Below are 21,799 nucleotides of genomic sequence, written 5' to 3'. Positions count from 1 at the left end.
TATTATCAGTATATTTGGATAGAAAACACTCTGTTTGAATGATGTCTGTGAGTATAACAGAACTCATATGGCAGGCAAGAATCTGAGAAAAAATCCAACCAGGAAGTGGGAAATCTGAGGTTTGTAGGTTTTTAACTATCAAATACACCATGGGATATTGGTCATATTGCACTTTCTAAGGCTTCCACTAGATGTCAACAGTCTTTAGAACCTTGTTTGATGCTTCTACTGTGAAGTGGGGGCGAATGAGACGGGAATGAGTCAGGGCTCTGGCAGAGTGCCATGAGCTGACCACGCTCGTTCACGTGAGAGCGAGCTCTGTTCCATTGCATTTCTACAGACAAATTAATTCTCCGGTTGGAACATTATTGAAGATTTATGTTAAAAACATCCTAAAGATTGATTCTATACATCGTTTGACATGTTTCTATGGATTTTAACGGATCTTTTTGACTTTTCGTCTGCTCCTAATGAACGTGCGTCATGAATTTGGATTTGTGAACTGAACGCGCTAACAAAAGGAGGTATTTGGACATAAATGATGGACGTTATCGAACTAAACAAACATTTATTGTGGAACTGGGATTCCTGGGAGTGCATTCTGATGAAGATCATCAAATGTAAGTGAATATTTATAATGCTATTTCTGACTTCTGTTGACTCCAACATGGCGGATATCTGTTTGGGTTGTTTTGGTCTCTGAGCGCCTTACTCAGATTATTGCATGGTGTGCTTTTTCCGTAAAGTTTTTTTGAAATCTGACACAGTGGTTGCATTAAGGAGAAGTGTATCTATAATTCCGTGCATGATAGTTGTATCTTTTATCAATGTTTATTATGAGTATTTCTGTAAATTGATTTGATGTGGCTCTCTGCAAAATTACTGGATGCTTTGGAACTACTGAATGTAACGTGTCAATGTAAACTGAGATTTTTTAAATATAAATTTTAACTTTATCGAACAAAACATACATGTATTGTGTAACATGAAGTCCTATGAGTGTCATCTGATGAAGATCATCAAAGGTTAGTGATTAATTGTATCTATATTTGTGCTTTTTGTGACTCCTCTCTTTGGCTGGAAAAATTGCTGTTTTTCTATGACTTGGCTCTGACCTAACACAATCGTTTGGTTTGCTTTCGCTGTAAAGCCTTTTTGAAATCAGACACTGTGGTGGGATTAACAAGAAGTGTATCTTTACAATGGTGTAAAATACTTCTATGTTTGAGGAATTTTAATTATGGGATTTTGGTTGTTTTGAATTTGGCTCCCTGCACTTTGACTGGCTGTTGTCATATCGATCCCGTTAGCGGGATCTCAGCCCAATTAATATTGAAGGCAGGTTAGAGAGATTCCTGAGCCCCAACAGCTTGCAAATGTTTAAGGAGGAATATCATATATGGCACACTTAGGATGATATGGTGGCCTTGGACAAGTACAGTATATCTGTCTGGTTGGAACAAAGCAGGTACAGTAATGGTCGTTAGCTACTAAATAAACATAATTTGCTAATATATTCAGTATTTATGTTTCATTATCCAATGCCCTAGTTACCCTATAGCTACAACATAAATCATTTGAAATAGAGGTATCAAAGCAAAGATATGACCATTTTTTTTTGTTTTCTATAATGAAAATTGCATATTTGGAATAGAGGGGGTTGAGGAAGCATTGATTATTTCTACAGCTGTGCTATTTTTGGTGGTTCTTGAGGCTCTGATGTGTTCACCATTCTGTTCTGAGAAAATAGATCAATACCCACTGGCTACAGGTCATCTATAAGTCTTTGCTAGGTAAAGCCCCGCCTTATCTCAGCTCAGCTCACTGGTCACCATAGCAGCACCACCCGTAGCACGCTCTCCCTCACTGGTCACCCCCAAAGCCAATTCCTCATTTGGCCACCTTTCCTTACAGTTCTCTGCTGCCAATGACTGAAACGAACTGCAAAAATCACTGAAGCTGGAGATTAATATCTCCCTCACTAACTTTAATGATGAAGTTAATAATTTGCACATACTGTATATAGACTTTTCTATTGTATTATTGACTGTATGTTTGTTAATTCCATGTGCAACTCTGTGTTGTTGTTTGTGATGCACAGCTTTGCTTTAGCTTGGCCAAGTCGCAGTTGTAAATGAGAACTCAACTAGCCTACCTGGTTAAATAAAGGTGAAAAAAATAATTAAAAAAATAGGCACAGTGAGGTCAAAGGTAACAAGGATGGATTCTCTGTGTCTATGGAGGGCCAGCAGCTGTATAATACTCAATGTGAGGGTTACTGGACATTGATAAGATGGCTACTATAGAAAACACAAAGTAAAGAAGGGGGATGGGAGGTAGGAACTGTTACTGGGCTGTATAGTCACGCAGAATTTAAGACATTTCAAAAACATACATAATGTAAGTTATAGATTACATTGATAGAAAGGTGTTTGATGGATGTAGACATTCACTTCCTATATCTCTAAAACTATTTTTGGTTTGAGCACTACCGGCTAAAAGTTGTCATTTCCATTTTGTCATAGGTTGTCAAAGTTTGTCCACCAAAAGTGTTTTTCCCGCTTTGCTAAATACATACTACTTCATGAAGATAATCACTCCACCAAAATCTACATGGGAAATACATCTAAACATGAAGAAAATGTTTTATATATCTAAAAACATTATTGATGTACGTTATGGTATCTATTGTCCTTAGAAAAAAATATCTGAATTACATTCAACATTTCAGGCCTTGATAGCAACCTCAAGTTTCAATTCATCAAGTTCAAAGACTGTGGCAGTGCACTTTGGGTGTTCACTTTTGAATGTACACAGCTGTGTGTGTGTGTGTGTGTGTGTGTGTGTGTGTGTGTGTGTGTGTGTGTGTGTGTGGGTGCGGATGTTTGTGTGCAAGGATGTGAGTGTGGGCGCACAAATGTTAACATTGGTGGCCCTAAAAGCTCTGAGTCCGCTGAAGTTTACAGTATATGTGTATTACTACAAAGCCATGACTCCATTATAGCGTCCATAAAGCTCCCTACAAACACCTTAAGGTAATACATACATTCTTATGTTTTAATTCTGAGGCAACAATAACATTCCTGAGTATTCAATAACAAGACAACATATATTTCTTTTAAAAAGGTGAAGAAATAAAATGCTTACATAAAAAAAGAATACTGTCAGATTTAGGATTATAAGAGTAGTACAGCATCTGTATGAAAATGGCACATTTAGGAAATGCATTAGTTTGATAGTGCACTGTTTATGAGATGCTGTGTTAAAATGTGCATTCACTCTCCAGCTCACTCTCTCAAGTATGTTTCTACTTAACCAGTTCTCTCTTTCAGCGGGTTTACGTATCTGAATGTATTGATAGAACTGAATGTAGCACTCCGTAATGAAATTAGATATATGAGAGCGATTGTATGTGAAATTAACAAAAAGAGAAAGTGTGACTGAAACAAAACCAAAAAAAGCATGGGAGGGAAAACGAGTGAGCTAAGGTAGTGATGAAAGGTAGAGGATGGGTAGAAAAAAAGAGAACTGAAAAACCGGGAAAAGGGAATTGGGTGAGAGGGGGGACATTTGTTTCCAAGCAAGGTTTACGGAGGCAACAATCCTCAGAAGAGACGTGATTGTGCTGGAGGTGTCAAGTTATTAAAATACACCACAAGGATGTTCTTCTCTACATTTTGGTTTGAGAGGATATGATTCTTATGGTGCTTGAGGAGGTATTGCAGTCAAAGGCCCTTTTCATATCAAGCGGCCACTATAATTAAGAGAGCAACTCATCAAAACAACACTTTCTGCCATAGTAGCAGATTGAAAAATAAATAGGATCCTGAGAGAAGCAGTAGGTAATCCATTCAGACTGACAGTGCTAAATCAGGCAATCTAGAACCCTCCCTCCCCTCCCCTCCCCTCCCCATACCACCCCACCCCCACCCACACCCACATCCAATCCACACCCCTACAGGACAAAGTGCCCATTGACTCTTTGGAGAAAATCAAATAATTAAAATGATAAAGATGTAAGAGGAGGATACAAGTCATTTGCCATTTTCTCTCCTGACTGGTTAGATCACATGACCTTTCTTTGCAAAATCCAACGATTGTTTCCCCCCAGTTATTGGCTGAGTAAGTACTCTACTTGGTTTTCAAATGCCAATACAAAGGAGGGACCCCCAGAAAGCTGTCTTCTCAAGTGCCTGACCTAGCGTCCTCCAGTGGGGTCATCAGATCGCGCACGTGACGCAGGCATCTTCATGGCCAGCCTCTGATGGGGGAAGCCGTGTTCCCCTCCTCCCCTGCTCTCCCCACCTAGGCCTGAGGAGGGGCTGTACTCCCTCTGCCCACCATAAGGAGGCAACACCAATGGCTTGCCAGGCTTGTAAGCCTGGCCTTCTGAGCCCGCCATGGCGTAGCTGTTGCAGTGGCTCTTGCTGTGGCCATTTCCATGGACATTGCCGTACTTCCTGTACTGGGAGCCCTCCCCCTCTCCTCCTCCCTCCTCCCCCTCTTCCACCATCTCAACGGCCTTGCGTTTCAGTGGCCCTCCTGTTTCAGAGCTGGCCCCTAGGCTGTGGCTGGGGTATCCATAGCTGCTCCCCACCACGGTGGGCCGGGGGGTCAGGGAGGTAGAGGTGCTCAGCCCTGAGGGGAGGTAGGAGGCACTGGGGTGGCTGTAGCCAGATGCCAGGCTGGTCTGGGGGTGGGGGTAGCAGCCTGGCAGGTAGTTGTAGACTGGATTGTTAAGGTTGTAGCTGGGCACCAAGGTGGGGGTGGTATGCAGAGAGTGTAGAGAGGCTGGGGGAAGTGCTGAGCCAGTCTGTGGGTAGTATCCAGAGGAGAGGTAGCTGCTGTTGTAGGAGGGTGGGTAGTCCTGAGAGGGAGGCCCATTACAGGAGCCACTGCTGCTATATCCGGGATCAGAGGTCAAGTTACTGCTCACTACCGTCACACTGCCCGTGCCAGTGAGGCCCACTGACACTGAGCCCACTTTGGCCCCTGCAGCCAGGGCCTCCAGCCCAGAGTAACACTCCATTCCCTGCCCCAGGGACCACGGCTCAGCCTCACTCTTCAGGAAAGACCCAGGCTCTGAATATGCCCCTGGGGCAGGTCTCTCATAGGGCAACTCCAGACCTGAGTACTTCTCGGCATAGTGTTTTAACAAGGAGGAGGCAGTGAGGGCCGAGATGTCATCACTGGCCCAGGGGTAGCCGGCTGCAGGGGTGTAACCGCAGCGACCTGCGGTGGCGTAGGGATCGTGTTTGTGGACGGAGGGAGGGGAGGTGGTGGAGGACACATCTAGGTGCTGCTCAGGCCACTGGGACAGGGGGGCCACGTGCTCCGGAGACCAATGCATTTTCAACAGACCTACAGACACAGAGAGAGGACCGAGAGAGAGCATGGTTATTCACCACGTATTACTTTTTAACCTTTCAGTCCAGAGCAGACATAACTGCAGATTTTCAGGTTGTTCAAAGAACCATACCACATTGGTAATACACTAACTACATTCAAATATAATTAGTTTATAAAATACAACATAGTGCTCTGAGCTCCTCCATGCCGTGTTGTTACGAACAACACAGCCCCTGGCCTTGTCCCCACAGCGATAAGCCGCCCGCTCCCTTCTGCCTCGCTCTCACTGGGACCATTGTTGTCCCCCTGTACGGGGCTCTGTGTGTGTGAGGCCCCCACTCCACTCACTCTAACACACACACACACACACACACACACACACACACACACACACACACACACACACACACACACACTGGTGCAGTGTGTTTCACTGGGGTAGTGGTCGACCATTCTTTTTGATTGACTTTACAGGCTCTGTCTTTGAGCAGGCATTAGGCTGACATTCCAGGCATTGTAGAGTATTATTAAACTGTCCCGACCCTTTGAGCCTAGAACTGAGAGGCTACGACAGAACTGAGAGAGAGGGGGAGAGGGAGAGAGAAATAGGGGAAAGAGAGGGAGAGAAAGGTGGAGACAGAGCGAGGGGGAGAGAGCGAAAGGAAAGAGAAACCTGGGGTTGTTCACATGCTTTCCCCAATCCTAGTCAGTAGCATGGTGGTGTGGGTTCATTGTCTCAGTGTTGCGTTTGTTTACAATACAACTCTAGAGTGCCTGGTGCCTACATCAGACTGTCTGATCTCTCCATACACACGCACATATGCACGCAAGCGCATACGCACACACACACTAACACACTCCCTCTGTGTGTGTGTGTGTGGTTTAGTCACACATTGACCAGGACCACCAGATGGGCCGCTTAACAATCCACATGTTGATCCCTAAATGAAATGATCACTCAGTCCCATAATCTCACTCATCCAATCCAGAGATCCCAGGTCGCCCTGGCTGAGTCTCCCAGCCAATTCCCAATCCCCCCTGGAAATGTCTCTGTGAAATCCCCCTGATGCTCCAGGGAATTCCAGCCAGTCATGGGACTGTCCCTGTCCCCAGCTCAAAAACAAACACACCACTTCTGGCACAGAGTCGATAAACCCTTGGTAAAATATTGCAAACCTAAGGGAAATAATAAACACAATCTACACAGACACATCTATACTAGTGCACATACAAAAGCTTACAAAAAGGGACTTCAAGAGAAACACATAAACATAAGAGAAACACGTAAACAATTGCAGAAACAGTCTGAGACACACACTGCCCCACACATGAAGGGGTCGTTCCATGAAAAGAGCTCCTATTGCATCCCTTTGATATTTTAAGGAGATATTGTGCACCAATATTGAATTTTATAAAAGTACTTAAATAGTACTTTAAAGTACCTTTACTTAAGTAGTGTTGGGGGGTATCTGTACTTTACTATTTATATTTTGACAACTTTTTAACTCCACTCGATTCCCAAAGACAATAATATACGTTTTACTCCATACATTTTCCCTGACACCCAAAAGTACTCGTTACATTTGGAATGCTTAGCAGCACAGGAAAATTGTCATGTACTGTCATGTTGTGTCTTGTCTCTGTCCTTTCCCTTCATCCTGTCTCCCTCTGCTGGTCGTTGTTAGGTTACCTTTTCTCCCCCTCTTTCCCCAGCTGTGCCTTGTCTCCTCCTAACCACCTCGTCACCCCTTTTCCCACCTGTTCCCTTTTTCCCTCTGATTAGGTCCCTATATCTCTCTCTGTTCCTGCTCCTGTCCTTGTCGGATTCTTGTTTGTTTGTGTTAGTCATGCCTGAACCAGACTATCGTCATGTTTGCTGCAACCTTGTCCTGTCCTGTCGGAATCTGCCGGTCCATCTGAGCCTACCTATGTTTGGTTATTAAAGAAGCTCTGTTTACATTTATTCGCTTTTGGGTCCTCATTCACGCACCGTAACAGAAGAATCCGACCAAGAATGGACCCAGCGACTTCGGATCCTCTCCACTCAGCCGTCGGGATCCAGGGAGCGATGCTAGGCAGACACGAGCAGGAATTGTCTGCTGCTCGACATGCCGTTGAGACCCTGGCCACCCAAGTCTCCAACCTCACAGAACAGGTTCACCATCTCCGCCTCGATCCACCGGCCACTTCCAGGGCTTTCGAATCTCCGGAGCCCAGAATCAATAACCCGCCGTGTTACTCTGGGGAGCCCACTGAATGCCGCTCGTTCCTCACCCAGTGTGATATTGTGTTTTCTCTCCAGCCCTACACTTTCTCCAGGAGCACTGCTCGTGTCGCCTACGTCATATCTCTCCTTATTGGACGGGCTCGTGAGTGGGGCACGGCAATCTGGGAGGCAAGGGCTGAGTGTACTAACCAGTATCAGGACTTTAAGGAGGAGATGATACAGGTTTTTGATCGATCTGTTTTTGGGGAGGAGGCTTCCAGGGCCCTGTCTTCCCTATGTCAAGGTAATCGATCCATAACAGACTACTCTATTGAGTTTCGCACTCTTGCTGCCTCCAGTGGCTGGAACGAGCCGGCTTTGCTCGCTCGTTTTCTGGAGGGTCTCCGCGCAGAGGTAAAGGATGAGATTCTCTCCCGGGAGGTTCCTTCCAGCGTGGATTCCTTGATTGAACTCGCTATTCGCATTGAGCGACGGGTTGATCTTCGTCACCGAGCTCGTGGAAAGGAGCTCGCGTTCTCCGTTGCCTCCCTCTCCGCATCACTACCATCTTCCTCTGCCGGCTCGGGTGCTGAGCCCATGCAGCTGGGAGGTATCCGCATCTCGACTAAGGAGAGGGAACGGAGAATCACCAACCGCCTCTGTCTCTATTGCGGTTCCGCTGGTCATTTTGTCACTTCATGTCCAGTAAAAGGCCAGAGCTCATCAGTAAGCGGAGGGCTACTGGTGAGCGCTACTACTCCTGTCTCTCCTTCAAGATCCTGCACTACCTTGTCGGTCCATCTACGCTGGACCGGTTCGTCAGCTTCCTGCAGTGCCTTAATAGACTCTGGGGCGGAGGGCTGTTTTATGGACGAGACCTGGGCTCGGGAACATGACATTCCTCTCAGACAGTTAAAGGAGCCCACGGCCTTGTTCGCCCTGGATGGTAGTCCTCTCCCCAGGATTCAGCGTGAGACGCTACCTTTAACCCTCACTGTTTCTGGTAATCATAGTGAAACCATTTCTTTTTTAATTTTTCGTTCACCTTTTACACCTGTTGTTTTGGGCCATCCCTGGCTAGTTTGTCATAATCCTTCCATTAATTGGTCTAGTAATTCTATCCTCTCCTGGAACGTCTCTTGTCATGTGAAATGTTTAATGTCTGCTATCCCTCCTGTTTCCTCTGTCTCTTCTTCACAGGAGGAGCCTGGTGATTTGACAGGGGTGCCGGAGGAATATCACGATCTGCGCACGGTGTTCAGTCGGTCCAGGGCCACCTCTCTTCCTCCACACCGGTCGTATGATTGTAGTATTGATCTCCTTCTGGGAACCACCCCCCCCCCGGGGTAGACTATACTCTCTGTCGGCTCCCGAACGTAAGGCTCTCGAAGATTATTTGTCTGTAGCTCTTGACGCCGGTACCATAGTCCCCTCCTCCTCTCCCGCCGGAGCGGGGTTTTTTTTTGTCAAGAAGAAGGACGGGTCTCTGCGCCCCTGCATAGATTATCGAGGGCTGAATGACATAACAGTGAAGAATCGTTATCCGCTTCCTCTTATGTCTTCAGCCTTCGAGATCCTGCAGGGAGCCAGGTTTTTCACTAAGTTGGACCTTCGTAACGCTTACCATCTCGTGCGCATCAGGGAGGGGGACGAGTGGAAGACGGCGTTTAACACTCCGTTAGGGCACTTTGAATACCGGGTTCTTCCTTTCGGCCTCGCTAACGCTCCAGCTGTCTTTCAGGCATTAGTCAATGATGTCCTGAGAGACATGCTGAACATCTTTGTTTTCGTTTACCTTGACGATATCCTGATTTTTTCACCGTCACTCCAGATTCATGTTCAGCACGTTCGACGTGTCCTCCAGCGCCTTTTAGAGAATTGTCTTTTTGTGAAGGCTGAGAAGTGCACTTTTCATGCCTCCTCCGTCACATTTCTCGGTTCTGTTATTTCCGCTGAAGGCATTAAGATGGATCCCGCTAAGGTCCAAGCTGTCATTGATTGGCCCGTCCCTAAGTCACGCGTCGAGCTGCAGCGCTTTCTCGGCTTCGCGAACTTCTATCGTCGTTTCATCCGTAATTTCGGTCAGGTGGCAGCTCCTCTCACAGCCCTTACTTCTGTCAAGACGTGCTTTAAGTGGTCCGTTTCCGCCCAGGGAGCTTTTGATCTCCTCAAGAATCGTTTTACATCCGCTCCTATCCTTGTTACACCTGACGTCTCTAGACAGTTCGTTGTCGAGGTTGACGCGTCAGAGGTGGGCGTGGGAGCCATTCTTTCTCAGCGCTCCCTCTCTGACGACAAGGTCCACCCATGCGCGTATTTTTCTCATCGCCTGTCGCCGTCGGAACGTAACTATGATGTGGGTAACCGCGAACTGCTCGCCATCCGGTTAGCCCTAGGCGAATGGCGACAGTGGTTGGAGGGGGCGACCGTTCCTTTTGTCGTTTGGACTGACCATAGGAACCTTGAGTACATCCGTTCTGCCAAACGACTTAATGCGCGTCAGGCGCGTTGGGCGCTGTTTTTCGCTCGTTTCGAGTTCGTGATTTCTTATCGTCCGGGCTCTAAGAACACCAAGCCTGATGCTTTGTCTCGTCTCTTCAGTTCTTCAGTAGCCTCCACTGACCCCGAGGGGATTCTCCCTGAGGGGCGTGTTGTCGGGTTGACTGTCTGGGGAATTGAGAGGCAGGTAAAGCAAGCGCTCACTCACTCTCCGTCGCCGCGCGCTTGTCCCAGGAACCTTCTTTTCGTTCCCGTTCCTACTCGTCTGGCCGTTCTTCAGTGGGCTCACTCTGCCAAGTTAGCCGGCCACCCTGGCGTTCGGGGTACGCTTGCTTCCATTCGCCAGCGTTTTTGGTGGCCCACCCGGGAGCATGACACGCGTCGTTTCGTGGCTGCTTGTTCGGTCTGCGCGCAGACTAAGTCCGGTAACTCTCCTCCTGCCGGCCGTCTCAGGCCGCTTCCTATTCCCTCTCGACCGTGGTCTCACATCGCCTTAGATTTTGTCACCGGACTGCCTTCGTCAGCGGGGAAGACTGTTATTCTTACGGTTGTCGATAGGTTCTCTAAGGCGGCTCATTTCATTCCCCTTGCTAAGCTTCCTTCTGCTAAAGAGACGGCACAAATCATCATCGAGAATGTTTTCAGAATTCATGGCCTTCCGTCAGACGTCGTTTCGGACAGAGGTCCGCAATTCACGTCTCAATTTTGGAGGGAGTTTTGCCGTTTGATTGGGGCTTCCGTCAGTCTCTCTTCCGGCTTTCACCCCCAGTCTAACGGTCAAGCAGAACGGGCCAATCAGACTATTGGTCGCATCTTACGCAGTCTTTCTTTTCGCAACCCTGCGTCTTGGTCAGAACAGCTCCCCTGGGCAGAATACGCCCACAACTCACTTCCTTCGTCTGCGACCGGGCTATCTCCTTTTCAGAGTAGCCTCGGGTACCAGCCTCCGCTGTTCTCATCTCAGTTCGCCGAGTCCAGCGTCCCCTCCGCTCAGGCTTTTGTCCAACGTTGCGAGCGCACCTGGAAGAGGGTCAGGTCTGCACTTTGCCGTTATAGGACGCAGACTGTGAGGGCTGCTAATAAGCGTAGAACTAAGAGTCCTAGATATTGTCGCGGTCAGAGAGTTTGGCTCTCCACTCAGAACCTTCCCCTTAAGACGGCTTCTCGCAAGTTGACCCTGCGGTTCATTGGTCCGTTCCGTATTTCTCGGGTCATTAATCCTGTCGCAGTTCGACTTCTTCTTCCGCGATACCTTCGTCGCGTCCACCCGGTCTTCCATGTCTCCTGCATCAAGCCCGTCCTTCGCGCCCCCGCTCGTCTCCCCCCCCCCCCCCATCCTTGTCGAGGGCGCACCCATCTACAGGGTCCGTAGAATTTTGGACATGCGTCCTCGGGGCCGTGGTCACCAGTACCTCGTAGATTGGGAGGGGTACGGTCCTGAGGAGAGGAGTTGGGTTCCCTCTCGGGACGTGCTGGACCGTGCGCTGATCGAGGATTTCCTCCGTTGCCGCCAGGTTTCCTCCTCGAGTGCGCCAGGAGGCGCTCGGTGAGTGGGGGGGTACTGTCATGTACTGTCATGTTGTGTCTTGTCTCTGTCCTTTCCCTTCATCCTGTCTCCCTCTGCTGGTCGTTGTTAGGTTACCTTTTCTCCCCCTCTTTCCCCCAGCTGTGCCTTGTCTCCTCCTAACCACCTCGTCACCCCTTTTCCCACCTGTTCCCTTTTTCCCTCTGATTAGGTCCCTATATCTCTCTCTGTTCCTGCTCCTGTCCTTGTCGGATTCTTGTTTGTTTGTGTTAGTCATGCCTGAACCAGACTATCGTCATGTTTGCTGCAACCTTGTCCTGTCCTGTCGGAATCTGCCGGTCCATCTGAGCCTACCTATGTTTGGTTATTAAAGAAGCTCTGTTTACATTTATTCGCTTTTGGGTCCTCATTCACGCACCGTAACAAAAATAGTCCAATTCACACACTTATCAAGAGAACATCCCTGGTCCTCCCTACTGCCTCTGATCTGGCGGACTCACAAAACATTTGTAAAGATGCTCGAGTGTTGGATTGTGCCCCTGGCTATCCATAAATTTACAAAACAAGAAAATTGTGCAGTCTGGTTTTCGTAAAGCTGGGTTTCCCAAATTCAGTCCTCAGGACCCAAAGGGGTGCATGTTGAGATTTTTGCCCTAGCACTACACAGTTGATTCAAATAAACAACTAATCATCAAGCTTTGATCATTTGAATCAGCTGTGCTGTGTTAGGGCAAAAAGTAAAACATGTAGCCCTTGGGGTCCTGAGGACCGTGTATGGGAAACGCTTACTTAAAGGAATTCTGAAATTATTTATTCTTTTACTTTTTAAGTATATTTGACAAATTACATTTACTTTTGATACTTAAGTAACATCAAATACTTTTAGACTTTTCCTCAAGTATTATTTTGCTGGGTGACTTTCACTTTTACATTAGTAATTTTTTATAACAATTATTTAGAGTCTAAGATGTTGGGGAGGCTGACATATGGAATTGTTTTAAGATGGTTACACTATGTATCATTTAGCTATTTGATTTAGAATTTTAGGACTCCTTTAGGTATCGGCAAAAATTATTTTTTTAAATGGGGGGGACAAAATGTTGATTTTGGTCTTTACTGCTAAAGCCCATAGAAACGCGTTGAATAACACATTCATAAATGGCACAAGAAGGACAGTCAAAAAAATTATCATAATTCTAAATCTAGGAGATATAAATAACTCTGGTGGATTTAGATGCAGATATCTCTATTGACAGATTTCAATGCAGATTGTCTTTGTTATGTAACTTAGTCCGACTCACCGGTGTGTCATTTGATTCTAGGGGGTTAAGGTATCTATACTTACTCTAGGTATCTATACTATACTCTAGTATGACAATTAGGTTATTTCCCCCCCACTGAATGAAGTGCCCTTTGATATAGAATCCCCCCAAAATGTTGTTATAATCAGATTTTTTTCTATGAATAAAGACTTTCTAATGTGCCACAATTCAGTATTTTGACATGTCCCTCTGTGAATTTAAGATTTGAACCAACTTCACCCCAACATTTCTCCAACTTTTCACCATCATTTGTAAATATTTTGTTGCTTTGACGAAGTCATTTCGAAAGATGATTTATTTGATGTGATAAATGATGCAATGCATGTCCCTCACCAACCCTGTTGGTGAACTGAACTCTCATTTTAATGTGGGGAAACTAGTCCTTTTAAATAATATTTTCAAAAGAAACAGTGAACATCTAATAGTCAAATCATAGTGTCGAAGAATGTGAGCTGTTTCTACACTTGTCGGCCATTTTTTCTGGTCTTTTGTGTTGAAAAACTGAGCTGGCCGAGCACAACGCGTCAACACTGTTACCAATAGATAGACAATCTAGAAATGTTTAACAATTTCAATTTTTTTGTGAAGCTTGAATTCAATTGACCCTCCCTGTTGTACACAAGCTTCCATTCCCACTCTAACAAGGGGATGTATTGCTGATTTAAGATTGAATCGCCAACCCTGTTGCAGTCAACTGTGGGGTACGGTCAACCCTGTCCCTTTAGTTGGAACTTAATAGGCACTTACTATCGTCGTTTAAAAAAAAATGTACCTCTTACAATTAGAAAATGTGTTTCTTACTAAGTTAAACGTGTTCATGACAGAATGTTACAATTGGTTGAATTTATATGTGTGTGCACGTGCATCTCTATGTTTAAAGTAGTATTGATACATAAAGGAAGGTGAGGAGATTTCAGGCAAGATTAGGGAAAAACAGTGAGTATATAACACAGCCATCTGTATCAGATGATGTATGGGTAGTAGGGCATGGAAAAGAGGGGTGTGTTCACTCCCCTAACACTAATCTGGTCCCCCTTCCTCAGGGTTTAGAGGGGCACCTCTCATGGCTAAATCATATCTGCAAGCTTACCAGGAGACTGAGATGATGAGGATGATGAGGTATAAGACGGCCTTACAGCCATGCATCTTAAAATGGCTTTTTAATCATCATGTATGTGTGTTTTTGTGTATTATCATCTCTGTTGTTGTCCTCTTGTTGGAGGTATATTCCTGTTTGTGATGTTGTAAGTCCTCAAAATTGATTGTGAGGGGAGTTGAAAACTTCACTATGGGTAATAGAAAAGCAAAACATGGCAGATACATGATGCGTAACTCAATTGTTTGCAATTGTTTATAGCTCAAAATTGTTTCAAGCCACTGGTTCCAAATACTGCAACCCGCGTGCATCGCATGCATCTAACAGTTTACTAAACTCTGGTTCCATAATCACCTCCTTGTTCTGTACTAAGAGTTCTGACTTTGGACCTAACTCTAACTAGAGGTTTTGACTGTGTGGATGAGTCTAACATGTTGGGCGACTGAGATTGGAGGGAGCATGTTTGTGCATATGTATGCGTGTGGCATTACGTGTCAACACTGTCGTGTGGGTCCCAAAAAGAGACAGCTGTTTTGAGCAGAGGGGCCTTCTTTCGCTGTGTCCAGCCTGTCCCTCAGCTCCTATTGTCTCCCCACGTCCCCTAACAAAGCCACGGGACCCCATTGTCTGACAGCAGATCCTATAAGAGCCCAAACATCTCACTAACTCAGACCACCAGCTCCATATATCCACCAGCAGTACTGACAGCTTACAAGGTGTGTGTGTGTGTGTGTGTGTGTGTGTGTGTGTGTGTGTGTGTGTGTGTGTGTGTGTGTGTGTGTGTGTGTGTGTGTGTGTGTGTGTGTGTGTGTGTGTGTGTGTGTGGTGCATGACTGCACATGTGTAATGGGTATTCCTAACAGGATAGTGGCTCCTGAAATCTGAGACCTGGAAGAAGTGAGTTAGAGTTGTAACCACCCCTATCCATCCACCACACAAATGCCACACACATATATGCGCACACACACACATGCACCACGCTCCTCCTTCTTCTCTCCAGGGGTCAAGTGCTACCCTAACTCTACACCCCAGCTTTTGTTTTCCTGTCTTCAGGATGAAGGCCCTCACATGGATCCAACATGCCTCGTAGGACCAGGAAGCCAGTAAAACAGAATGATTGTGTGCCTGTGTGTGTGCGCGCCTGCATTCGTGTGTGTGCCTGATAGGGAAAAGGGGGCTTGTAAACAAGAGCTTGATCAATCCAGTCAGAGGATGGCCAGTATGTGGACCCCCCCCCCCACCTCCTCCTTCAACACCATCCACTCTGTCCAGTTCTGTGAGAGAAAGCAGCTTTGTCTAGCTGGACTGGTCCTAATTACATGGCCAGGTGGAGAGAAGATCTAGCTTCTGCGCTGATCTCTCTCTCTGTCTCTCTGTCTCTCTGTCTCTCTGTCTCTCTGTCTCTCTCTCTCTCTCTCTCTCTCTGTCTCTCTGTCTCTCTCTCTCTCTCTCTCTCTTTACCTACCGTCAATCACCAACAAGGGCCAGTGTCCAAATTACCATTCCACAGCCAGCATAGACCATATATGCTGTTCAAGTGTTGTGTTCCCTAGATCTCACAATAACGCAAATCAGTAGTACCATTAACACTGGAGAGACCAAACCCACTGGCATGTCTGATCTTCTCATTTTCTTATTTCTTATACACACTCTTGTTTAGTTCTGTTCAACAATGAATCATGTGATCAGTCAACATATGGGCCAGAGTTTGTGCATGTATTTGATCTGTGTGACCAGAAGAGCTGCTGGTGTGAATTAAATCTCCTTCTTGGTAGCGGTCCACTGCACGGTCAATGTGAGCAATTAAGGGTTAATTAGATGAATAACGGAGAGAGGCAGGCAGGGAGGCGGGGAGGGACATGGGCATGGGATTTGGAGTGTTCGCAAGGCATCAGAGGCAGTGTGATAGATTGGACTGGATAATTGTCCCTAAGGGTAGGTAGCCTGACCACTCCAAAATAATCACTATTACTCAGTAACAATACACAACAACTTCAATGCACACACATAATGTTGCTGAGAAAGTTTAATGGTGTTTATGTGTTGTGTTTGATTGAGATACGCAGATAGGTCTGTGCGAAGACCAGGATGTTTGAGCATGCTGTGCAGACCTGCCAAGCGGCAAGAGAGAGTATCCTGCAGATGACTTAGGCTATTGGAATGTATGGAATTCAGAGAGAGAGAGAGAGAGAGCTCTCTATCAGCTGCTCACACAGTATTCGTAAGTATTAATTTAAGCCATATCTGGATCAGTGCGGCACGCGTCAGATAACCAATGGGACATTAAACTCTTCCGTTCCATTCCCTTCCCTCTCCTCCCCTCCTGTTCCCCCTCTCCTCCCCTCCTGTTCCCCCTCTCTCTTTCCCTCCCTCAGACCTGTAGTAACATGTGTCCATGCTTGCGTGGTTTAGGACACCCCTCCCCCACACTCTGTCTCTTTCAGCTCACACACTCATGTGGCCGGAGCTGCCTTGCCTCTTTGCTCATTGTGTCCACACATATATCACTCTGCAGCTGACCAGTCCATCTGCCCTTCTCTCTCTCCCACCTCTGTCTCTAAATCCCCATCCTTATACCATTTCTCCTTAAACATAGTTCTCTTTTTCCCTTTTTCCCTTCCTCCTTTCTTTGGGTTACTCTCTGCCTGCCCTCGGCTGTTTCTCCATGCATTCCTCTGTGTGGAATGGCTAAACGGTCACTCTGATCTTGCTGTTGGCTACAGACTGAACAAACTCTACATCATTGCAGGCCAGGGCTCTATAAGCCACCTAATGAGGACCTTAAATCAACTGGACTCAAAATTTGCTTAATGAGCTGTCATGAACACTATGGTGGCCTGATGCACATGTTTGTGTGTGTGTGTGTGACCGAGAGAGAGATACACAGAGAGAGAAAGAGTGTCTGTGTGTGCACGTGAATCACTCCACACCACTCTAATTAGAGCTCATTTACACCCTGCCACTAACGACCTGACTCTTCCTCACAGAACTACTTCACCCTGAGCAACTGTTTAGATACGATCCACAAAATATATTCACTACCACGTTTTTATCACACACTCCTAATTATGGTGTGTGTGTGTGTGTGTGTGTGTGTGTGTGTGTGTGTGTGTGTGTGTGTGTGTGTGTGTGTGTGTGTGTGTGTGAGAGAAGTTTCTCTATGGGGAAAAATCTAACACAGAAGTGTGAGTCTTTCCAAAAGCAGGTATGTTACAGACGTGCGCTAAACAATCTTATCGCAGTCAAGACACAAAGCATGTGTGTACCCACAATTCACTTCTTCTTTTCAAAACCCCCCAAAACAAAATTGTAGGCTCCAATATCTCTGCCTATAGTAGCGGTCCTGCTAGCACACAGTAGTAAGGTAGTAAGGTGTGTCCCTAATGTATTATTCAAATCATGTTAGTGTGGTAATCCTGTTAAACCTTCTCCTAATCAATAACATCAGTCAATATAAGCATATTCATTAGCTTGTCTTAGAGACCCCTCATGCAAAGCACACATGCATGTGGAAGCATAACAATCTATCTACCCAGCTATCACCACAAATACACACCTATTTATGGTAATGCATTACTAAAAACAATAACAAGCTAGAAATGTGTCCCAACAAAATAATTAACATCCAAAACACACAACATAATAATGTACGCAGAGCCAATTGATTCTTGGGTTTAGTTTAACACCAAGAAATAGGAAAGGATATGATGGCAGAGTCCAAGGCTGCTAATTTTACTCTCTCCGTGTGGATAAAGTGCTACATTACATAACGAGGAGGGACTGTTTACTGTGACATAATCAGTCCTCCACTGTACCAGCACACTTCAATTACATGGAGGATAGAGGATAGATAGAATATTCTCTACCCCAATAGATTGGACAGCAAGATCATTGTTGCACTGACTATACGCACACACACTGGACCCACATACTCCCACAAACTTACATTGACATCCTAACACACACACTACATACAGTGCATTTGGGAAAGTATTCAGACCCCTTGACTTTTTTTTTTTAACATTATGTTATGTTACAGCCTTATTCTGAAATTGATTCAGAAATCTACACACAATACCCACTAATGAAAAAGTGAAAACAGGTTTTTAGAAATGTTTGCAAAAAACAGACACCTTAAGTATTCAGACCCTTTGATATGAGACTCGAAATTGAGATCATGTGCATCCTGTTTCCATTGATGTTTCTACAACTTTATTGGAGCCCACCTGTGGTAAACACAATTGATTGGACATGATTTGTAAAGACACACACCTGTCTATATAAGACCCCACAGTTGACAGTGCATGTCAGAGCAAAAACCAAGCCATGAGGTCGAAGGAATTTTCTGTAGAGCTCCGAGACAGGATTGTGTCGAGGTACAGAGCTAGAGGTACATTTCTGCAGCATTGAAGGTCCCCAAGAGCACAGTGGCTTCCATCATTCTTAAATGTAAGAAGTTTAGAACCACCAAGAATCTTCCTAGAGCTGGCCACCCAGCCAAATTGAGAAATCGGGGAGGGAGGTGACCAAGAACCCGATGGTCACTCTGACAGAGCTCTAGAGTTCCTCTGTAGAGATGGGAGACCCTTCCAGAAGGACAACCATCTATGCAGCACTCCACCAATTAGTCCGTTGTACTAGAGTGGCCAGAAGGAAGCCACTCCTCAGTAAAAGGTACATGGCAGTCCACTTGGAGTTTGCCAAAAGGCACCTAAAGTCTCTCAGACCATGATAAACAATCTCTGGTCTGATGAAACCAAGATTGAACTCCCAGACTGGGGTGAAGATTCACCTTCCAACAGGACAATGACACACAGCACAGGAGTGGCTTCGGGACAAGTCTCTGAATGTCCTTGAGTGGCCCAGCCAGAGCCTGGACTTGAACCCAATCGAACATCTCTGTAGAGACCTGAAAATAGTTGTGCAGCAACGCTCCCCATCCAACCTGACAGAGCGTGAGAGGATCTGCAGAGAAGATTGGGAGAAACTGCCCAAATACAGGTGTGCAAAGCTTGTAGCGTCATACCCAAAAAGTCTTGAGGCTGTAATCCCTGCCAAAGGTGCTTCAACAAAGTACTGAGTCTGAATTCTTATGTAAACGTAATATATATATATACTGTATATCTATTTTTTTCATACATTAGCAAACATTTCTAAAAACTTGTTTTTGCTTTGTCATTATGGAGTATTGTGTGTAGATTGATGTGGGGAAACACTTTAAATCCATTTTAGAATAAGGTTGTAAAGTAACAAAATGTGGAAAAAGTCACGGGTCTGAATACTTTCCGAAGGCAAAGCTACCTCAATTATCTCGTACCCCTGCCCATTGACTCTATACTGGTACTCCTTGTACATAGCCAAGTGAATTTTACTCATTATTGTTATTCGTTATTCACTGTATTTATGCCTCATGCCACTATTCCCATTATTCTTTTTAACTGTGCATTGTTGGAAAGGGACTTTCACTGTAAATCTACACCTGTTGTTTACAAAGCATGTGAAAAATACTAATTTATTGGATGTGTTTAAAACTAGCCTTAAACACGCTGGTGGTCGCCATTCAGAAATAAAGAGAGAAAGAGCAAGAGAGCCAGAGAGAAAGAGACAGCAACACAGCTCTTTCTTTAAAATTCCTCAATGTGAAGCACAGAGAAGAGAGACTCAGCTGTTAAAGTTATTATCCCCTCTCCAATATCCCGTTTCTCAGTTCCCTCCCTCACGCCTTCACCTCCCCCTTTTCCACTGGCCACAGGAGAAATGTCCAAGACTGAGTGTCAAGACTGAGAAAGACAACCAAATTAGCGCATGCGCATGCACACACAGTGTAACCCCCATCCGCTCCATACACACACTTACTGTGGAGGGTGACAGGACTGGGCATTCTGCCGCCCTGCTCCCTGGTAAAGAGGAGAGGACTGAGTCCACTCAGTGTTGGTGGAAGCGGGGACACACGTTACACTTTCTGCTGCTTGCTGGTCCCACGCTGCTGGCCATCTGAGTGGGTCTGTTAGTGTTTGTTGTCATACACCACTCCATTGCTAGCCTCAGTACCCTCCACTACACACTAACGACTGGAATGGAGAGAGAGCAGTGAGTTAGACAGCGCTGGAAAAAATATATGTACATAATCACATAAAACTCGAACATCAAAAAGGTGTATTCACTCTCTGGTTGTATGTTCCCATTGAAGTGACCCAAATGCAAAGACTTATTTTCCTCCTCAAGCACGTTCATGCTCACTCACTAGCACTTGCTCACTCTAGCCCCCTAGGTCACTAGCTCACTTGGTTAGCCACTTGTTCACTCACATGCAAAAGTATTTACAGACCAGAAAAACAATTGTCAGAAGCACTTATTACTAATGCTAATACATAATTACCATGACTGAAAGGAAGAATGTAATTGAGAGTAAGATCATCTAAAATGTGTAAAACCTTAATATTTCCATACACATTAGGTCTGTTATTGGAAAAATATATAGCTAACGGGAATGGGAGAACTCTTCAGGAAAGGCATGTTCACAATCAAAACCAAACAATATATAGTGTTGCTCACAGTCTGAGTGTTCGTGTAACAGCGGTGCTAATCGCTCTGACAGAAAGGGAACAGCTTCTGCCCTCTGACCATAAAACCACAATATCACCATCAGAAGAAAAATGACTAAAGAGTATCCAATCCTCTGGACCCATCCACGCGTCCACACACTCACACAGTTATACACCAAAAATAACCATCAGATCTTTGCACTTTGTCAAGTGTTGAAGAATGCAGCTGTGTTATTACCATCTAAAGCAAAAATGCAGGAAACAGGATGAAAATATGAAGATAACTGAGGAATTTGAGTATCAGAGAGGATCAACATTTAAATAATAGACACATGGTAGAGAAGAAAAAAATGTAAATAAGGATTGAGAGTGTGGAATGGAGGAAGATTTTTTATATATTTCTAACAGAGGACAAAAATATCTTAATTCAACAGCAGGTTTAGAGAGGAATAAATAAAGGGATATCACAAAACCAGATATGGGAGAAAAAGAGAAGAGAAAAGCAGAAAAGAATAGGAATGTGGAGAGCAGAGTGAGAGAAGAAATACAGAAGATAGATAGAAAAAAGCAGGAAAATGAAAACAGAAAGAAAGGAAGATAAAACTCTAAAACAGAATCCAGTCCTACCTGCTCATGCTTTATTTCCTTGATATCATGCGTCCTATGTGGAAGCCAATAGAATAACCCACACGGTAAGGCAGTGTAGAGCAGTGGTGTATATGGCCATCCCTCTTTTTCACTTCTGGGACCCTACCCTTCTCTCTCTGCTCTCCCCTCTCTCCCTCCCTTAGTGACAACAGAGCAGCACATGCATCCCCTCCCCCATCCACTCCTTCCCTCCCCCTCTCCCTCCCTCTCTTTTGTTAAAACTATTTAAGCAGGAAGGGAGAGGGGAAAAAGTGACCAATCATGCCATGTCAGAGAGGTGTGTGTGTGTGTGTGTGTGTGTGTGTGTGTGTGTGTGTGTGTGTGTGTGTGTGTGTGTGTGTGTGTGTGTGTGTGTGTGTGTGTGTGTGTGTGTGTGTGTGTGTGTGTGTGTGAAAAAAGAGAGGATTGGTGTTTTTCTGATTGTGACTGGTGCACTGTTGAACACACATTCATCATACATACTGTAGATGCATGCACGCACACAGGCACATGCATACTGGCGGCTGAAAGATGCTGAATTTTCTCCTTTAGCGCTCACATAGGAAGTTGAGAATATGACTTTTATTGATTATAACATTGATCTAAGCATTGATGGAATGGTGGGGGTGA

The 21,799-nt window shown here is 45.3% G+C and overlaps 1 protein-coding gene across 1 annotated transcript; it reads right to left on the bottom strand.

Moving 5' to 3' along the window:
- Positions 1–3,030: 3,030 nt before the first annotated feature.
- LOC110494250 (fidgetin-like protein 2) lies at positions 3,031–21,340 on the bottom strand. Its single transcript, XM_021569176.3, has 3 exons — positions 21,170–21,340; positions 19,854–20,068; positions 3,031–5,361 (listed from the first exon to the last, which is right to left on the bottom strand). The coding sequence occupies exons 2-3, from the start codon at positions 19,876–19,878 to the stop codon at positions 4,199–4,201; spliced, it is 1,188 nt and encodes a 395-aa protein (XP_021424851.3). The 5' UTR covers positions 19,879–20,068; positions 21,170–21,340; the 3' UTR covers positions 3,031–4,198.
- Positions 21,341–21,799: the final 459 nt, after the last annotated feature.

The sequence above is a fragment of the Oncorhynchus mykiss genome, chromosome 17, assembly GCF_057628025.1.
Source record: "Oncorhynchus mykiss isolate SJ-2025 chromosome 17, ASM5762802v1, whole genome shotgun sequence".
Lineage (NCBI taxonomy): Eukaryota > Metazoa > Chordata > Actinopteri > Salmoniformes > Salmonidae > Oncorhynchus > Oncorhynchus mykiss.
This window is presented reverse-complemented; position numbering and strand designations above follow the sequence as displayed.

Coding starts and splice junctions, on each gene's coding strand:
- LOC110494250 (XM_021569176.3), bottom strand. CDS start 19,878: ATGCCCAGTCCTGTCACCCTCCACA. Junction 5,362..19,853: donor CAGTCCTGTCACCCTCCACA/GTAAGTGTGTGT, acceptor CTGTGTCTGTAG/GTCTGTTGAAAATGCATTGG.